The 6,608-nt window shown below is 41.5% G+C and overlaps 1 protein-coding gene across 1 annotated transcript; it reads left to right on the forward strand.

Annotated features, from left to right (window-relative positions):
- The first annotated feature begins 3,734 nt into the window (after positions 1 to 3,734).
- On the forward strand, positions 3,735 to 5,834 carry LOC131434867 (heat shock protein 70 A1-like). The gene has a single exon (XM_058602090.1). The coding sequence runs from the start codon at positions 3,799 to 3,801 to the stop codon at positions 5,716 to 5,718; it is 1,920 nt and encodes a 639-aa protein (XP_058458073.1). The 5' UTR covers positions 3,735 to 3,798; the 3' UTR covers positions 5,719 to 5,834.
- Positions 5,835 to 6,608: the final 774 nt, after the last annotated feature.

Below are 6,608 nucleotides of genomic sequence, written 5' to 3' on the forward strand. Positions count from 1 at the left end.
GGCACTGTCGATGCTGGAGAGTCCAGAGTCAGTACCACCGGATAGTGGTCGGATGAGAGGTCATTGATGGTGACCGGAGGGCTGTCGATGACGATGTTACTGAGGAATATGTCCAAAACGGAATGGACTCCCGATTTGGACAATCTCGTTGGGCAGTCCGGGGCAAGGATGTTGTACTGCCCAGCTTCTTGATGGTCAGCGAGGACGAGCCCGTTCCGGTTCCGCCTTCCATTTCCCCATCTTTCGTGCCTAGCGTTGAAATCTCCGCCGATAATAAATTTGCCATTCCGTCGGGTGACCAATGACAAATCGTTTTTCAGCATTGCAGCCGTACCATTCCGTGTGCTGGATTGCATCGGACAGTAGACTGCAATGATGACAATGGGTCCTCTCGTTGTTTCCATTTCGATCCCGATGGTTTCCAGCAAACGTAGTTTGAAAGCAGGCAGTAGCTTGTACCGAATTCCTCTTTTGATGAGTATGGCCACACCCCCTCCCCCAGAAGAGGTACGATCCATACGTACGATGACATGATCCGGAAGACTAAAGCTGGTGTTTGGCTTCAGGTGTGTTTCGGTGACTACTGCAACATCGATGTTTTCGGTATTGAGGAATTCGGCGAATTCCAGTTTCTTGGGACCCAAAGATTGGGCGTTCCAATTAAGGAGTCTTATTGACGAGCTGCCCGTGACGGTAATAAAAAAGCATCATTACTGATACTTGTTCCTGCGCAGTACGACAGGCACGAGTTTGCTTGTCCAACTCCGTAAATAGGAAGGCGAGCTGTTCCATTGAGTAGAGCTGATTACCAGTGGGGGGCTGGTTTACTGCATCAGCATAGCTACGGAATCCTGGAGGAAACTGTTGTTGTCCACCAAGGGGAGGCGGTGGAGGAGTGGAAAGAGGTGGTATCGGATTCAACGGTGGGAAGAACATATCCAGTACTTTCGGTGGCATCTGTTTCTGCTTTGGTTGCTTTTTCTCCATCGCTGCTTTTCTGACTTTGATGAATTCAGCTCGCTGTGGACACGCTTTGTTGGTCGCGTGATGTTCGCCTCCGCAGTTGGCACATTTGATGGCCGGTTCTCCCATCGGCTCGCATTCCTCAGTTCGATGTTTTCCGGCACAGGTTGAGCAACGGCTTTGGATGTGGCAGTTTCGTGCGCCGTGACCATATTTAAGGCAATTGGTGCACTGTGTTACCTCACGGTGGACGGGTTTGTATCGTTCCCACTCTACCATGATGTGGAATAGAGCTTTGATGTTCTTCAAATCGCTAATCGTTGTAGAACCTCGTTCAAAATGTACCAGGTAGAGCTGATCCCGGTATTTGACATTTTGGTTATGCCGTTTGATTTTATATACTGCCACTGGCTTCAGTTTGTTATCTGCCAGTTCCTTCTGGAGCTCTTCCAATAACATATCTGGTAGACCACGAAGAACTACCTTGAAAGGTTTACTGGAAGCGATGTCGTGGGTGAAATACTCCAGCTTCATCATCTTCACGTAGTTCTCTACTGAGTTGTAATGTAGTCGAGATGGCACGATGATTTTGTATCCGTTTGAACACATACGGATTGTTGCTTGTAAACCGTGGCTGATCAAACTGTTGAGATCCGTACGAAGGGTAGCAGGAAATCCCTGTATGTAGAAAGGTGGTAGTTTCTCCTTCTTTTCAATTTCCTGAACTTCAAGTCCAGCGAACTTATTTTTGCCTAACAGGCGTTTGGTTGCAGCCGCCTCGTCTCCGCCGACATCTGGATCATGCTGACGTTTGCCAGCACCTGAGCTGGATTGCCCTTTACTAGAGCCCGCTTTTCCCATTACTTGGGATACTGACGAACTAGCGAACAACGCGTGAAAACTTTCCAATACTTAACACTTTCAAAAATGCGTCTTTACTCGGAGAGAGCTAAACACAGAATATGCGCCCTTATTCTGAATAACGACGTATTGATTTTTCGATCGAATGTGGTTCGATCGAATCATAGCTACCTTTGATTTTGCTACCGTTATTGGGAATACAAATGAAATACGAGGGAAAAAACGATACGACGTTATTCAGAATAAGGGCGATGAACTGAAGCTGCGAACGCAACTCGACAAAATATATATGAAAAGCGAGCACTTCTAGAAAATTCGAGTTGCTTCGGCACCGTTCGTATCTATTTTCACCCTTTTGTAAGGTGAGTGTATGAGCTAACGGACATGCGATGTTTGTAGTAGTGTCGAGAAGGTTCCGTATGACATGAATTTGAAACATTTTTTCATCTTTGTTGAATTTCATCATTTAAAAAAAATTACTATCATAATTATAATAAAAATAATTAGACATTAAAAGAGGAGTTATCAGATGAGCAATATAGAACATAAAATAAATTAGTTTAAATTTGGTCAAAAATAATATTCTAATAGCTCTGACTCAATAAGAATGAAAATGTCGATGCATCGTTTGCAGTTGAACCTTTGCAATGGAGATAATTTTATTGCATCTTTGCAAAAGCCTTTTCATGATTTGCTTAAATATAAATTTTTTAGTATGTCAATGCTGTCGTTTAGTAAGATAGCATTGGAATCAAACTGTCACATTCGATTGCATTGAAGAAAATAATGTTCTGATTTTTATGCAAATCATTTTAAATTCAATAACAAAGTCTTAATCAAATTTCAAGAAAAAGTAGAGCTTTTTGTAGAAAAATCAATAATACAGTTTCTATTATTTTCTATCTTCCGGTGCCGAAGAAAACGTTGTACATCGTTTCTATTTTTTTGTTGTGAATTAGAACAAATTTCAACAAGTTTGTTTATTAAAGCATGGTTATGATTAACAAAACCTATGCAGTATTGTTGGATTAAAATCTTATTGGAAACGAAATTCAAAGGAAGATATTTTTGCACTTCACGTAAATGATTCGCTACTCATAAATTATCCACGTAATAAACATAAACAAATAGTTTGGAAAATTCGAGAGAAAAAGGAAACTCTAGAACGTGCGAGAGAACAACAGTTGGAGAAAACCGAACACTCTCTCACCAATATGGTATTTATAGCTACAGTGAACCATGGATTAGTACGGCCCACAAGATTTATGTGTACTTCAGACTCAGGATTGTCATATCTTGATAGAAGTTATGCGTATGTTTTCTATCTGAATAAACTTCGAGAACAGTCATATAAACTAAATCGCTTAGGTTCTTCTGCCAAACTAAGCTAATTTAAAAGAGTCGCTAGAACATAATAGTTAATTTAGACATAATCTAAACCGATTGCAAAATCTTTGAATAAATTTGAGTTTGATATAGAAACTATTCTACATTTGAAAAATGATTCAACTACTTATTTCCAATAATTGAATTTCATTCAAGCCCTACTGACTAGCTTTTGTTATAAAACAATATGTTAATGCATTGAATTGAAACACGATTTTATTTTACAAACGGTGAAATCAATGTATATGATTTTTACTGTTCATTAGGATCCGGTTTTGTGTTTTGTGCAGCAAAATTTATCCCAATGTTAACAATCTAAATTTGAACCATACACATTCAAGTTCAACTGTACCGAACCTTCTCGCGACTACTCCAAACATTGTGAATTACTTCGGCTCTCTTCGCTTGTGATATGGTGAGCAAAGCTATGAACGTCACCGAAATAACTCGAATTTTCTAGAAGTGCTCGCTTTTCATATATATTTTGTCGAGTCGCGTTTGCAGCTTCAGTTCAATTCAAGCAAGTAAACAAATCACAACGCAATCAAACAGAAAACGTGACTCAAGTAATCAAAGCGAGCATTGAAAATGTCGGCAATCGGTATTGATCTGGGCACCACGTACTCTTGCGTGGGAGTGTTCCAGCATGGCAAGGTGGAAATTATTGCAAACGACCAAGGCAATCGAACAACTCCCAGCTACGTGGCCTTTTCTGACTCGGAGCGGTTGATTGGTGATGCTGCAAAGAACCAGGTTGCGATGAACCCCCGAAACACGGTGTTTGATGCAAAACGACTGATTGGCCGTAAATTCGACGATCCAAAAATTCAAGCCGATATCAAACACTGGCCATTCACGGTAGTCAACGATGGCAGCAAACCAAAGATCGAAATTGAGTTCAAAGGCGAAAGGAAACGCTTTGCTCCGGAAGAAATCAGTTCAATGGTGCTGACGAAGATGAAGGAAACGGCCGAAGCTTACCTGGGTAAAAGTGTGCGGAATGCGGTCATCACAGTACCAGCGTATTTCAACGATTCGCAAAGACAAGCAACAAAAGATGCGGGAGCGATCGCCGGTTTGAACGTCATGAGAATCATCAATGAACCGACGGCAGCTGCATTGGCCTACGGTTTAGACAAGAATCTGAAAGGAGAACGAAATGTTTTGATTTTCGACCTGGGTGGTGGTACATTTGATGTGTCCATCCTGACTATCGATGAAGGTTCGCTGTTTGAAGTGCGATCTACTGCCGGTGATACTCATCTGGGAGGAGAGGACTTCGATAATCGAATGGTTTCACACTTCATCGAAGAATTCAAACGTAAATTCAAAAAAGATCTTTCGGCAAATCCACGTGCATTGCGGCGTTTGAGGACGGCGTGCGAACGAGCTAAACGTACATTGTCATCGAGCACTGAGGCTACAATCGAAATCGATGCCTTGTATGATGGAATCGATTACTACACGAAAATATCCCGAGCACGATTTGAGGAATTGTGCTCTGATTTGTTCCGATCGACACTACAACCAGTCGAACGAGCTCTGTCAGATGCCAAGATGGACAAAAGTTCAATCCACGACATTGTTCTGGTTGGAGGTTCAACTCGCATTCCAAAGGTCCAGTCGTTACTGCAGAACTTCTTCTGTGGAAAATCATTGAATCTATCCATCAATCCGGATGAAGCTGTGGCATACGGTGCTTCGATTCAGGCTGCCATTCTCAACGGTGACAAGGATGAGAAAATCCAGGATGTCCTACTAGTTGATGTCGCTCCACTCTCGTTGGGAATTGAAACGGCAGGAGGTGTGATGACTAAACTAATTGAACGCAACAGTCGCATTCCATGCAAGCAAACGCAGACATTCTCGACATACGCGGATAACCAACCCGGAGTTTCGATTCAGGTGTATGAAGGAGAACGAGCAATGACCAAAGACAACAATCGCCTAGGACTGTTTGATTTGTCAGGAATTCCACCAGCTCCCAGAGGTGTTCCACAAATTGAAGTCACATTCGATTTGGATGCCAACGGAATTCTGAACGTGTCAGCGAAGGAAATGAGTAGTGGCAAGGTGAAAAACATCACGATCAAGAATGACAAAGGTCGTCTCAGTCAGGCAGATATCGATCGAATGGTGTCGGAAGCTGAAAAGTTCGGCGAGGAAGATGAAAAACAGCGAGAACGAGTTGCCGCAAGAAATCAGCTCGAAGGTTATTGCTTCCAGCTGAAACAATCGTTGGATTCGGCTGGTGAAAAATTAAGTGAAGCTGACAAAAGCACCGTTCGAGACAAATGCGATGAAACGCTTCGATGGCTTGATGGAAATACGATGGCCGAGAAGGACGAGTTTGAGCACAAAATGCAGGAGTTGAGCCGAGTTTGTAGTCCCATCATGACACGATTGCATCAGGGTGCTGCCGGTGCTGGTCCAGTGCCACCCAACTGTGGACAGCAGGCTGGTGGATTTGGTGGACGAACGGGACCCACAGTCGAGGAAGTTGATTAAATCGTTTTAGATTGTTGATCATTATTGTTACGTTTTAGATTAGTTCCAAACAAGGCTGATAGTTTAAGGAATGATTGAGTCGTGTGATGAAATGTATGAATTCCTTCTTGTACAGAAAAAAGCTAAAATAAATTATATTGAATAAGTAATGTAAATATAATTTTTTACGAATTGTTTCCGAAAACTCCAATCCAATCTACCAGAATTTCATACGAAAGAGAATCAACTAGTTGGCAAATTAATTCATTATGGTGAGATTTTCATGGTCGCATTCTTTGATAATCAGCCCAGAAAACCAACTAATAAAAAAAACTTACACAACACAACGGGTGTACCGATAGTAAATAGTTCGCGAAGTTTAATATAGGTGGAACTAGTGGCCTTAATAACCGTTTTCATTTCCACTTCACTTACATGACATTTCACTTGATTTTCCCTATTAGGATTTTTACCGTCAATTAGGTTTTGCACGATGACGACACAAATGAACTGCCGATGAATCAAGTTCATCTTTGACAGTTGCCGTGTACTTGTTTTGTTTTGCGACTGCAAGGTAAAAATTGAAAAAATGACGAAAAAGTGTCTTTTAAAAAACGTATTCCACAGTGAAAATAACTAAAAAGATTGCACTGTATGTGTTTCCAGCATCAAGGAGCGATATATGTATGAATCTGTTAAGTGTGAGGCGTGTTGCAATTTTTACATTCGGACGATGAACTTCTGATGAACTTTTAAACTGTAAACAAGTACACGTCGACTGTCAAAAAAAGTTCATTCTGTTTATTTTTGTGAGGTTATGTCATGTTCGTGCAAAACCTAATTAGGTTTTTTATCGTGACGACACAAATGAACAAGTATTCATCCTTGACAGTTCAGCGGTACTGTTTACA

Source organism: Malaya genurostris, chromosome 1, assembly GCF_030247185.1.
Source record: "Malaya genurostris strain Urasoe2022 chromosome 1, Malgen_1.1, whole genome shotgun sequence".
NCBI classification, from domain to species: Eukaryota; Metazoa; Arthropoda; class Insecta; order Diptera; family Culicidae; genus Malaya; species Malaya genurostris.

What these genes read in the sequence shown, in the direction of transcription:
- LOC131434867 (XM_058602090.1), top strand. Translation starts at nt 3,799, where the DNA reads ATGTCGGCAATCGGTATTGATCTGGGCACCACGTACTCTTGCGTGGGA.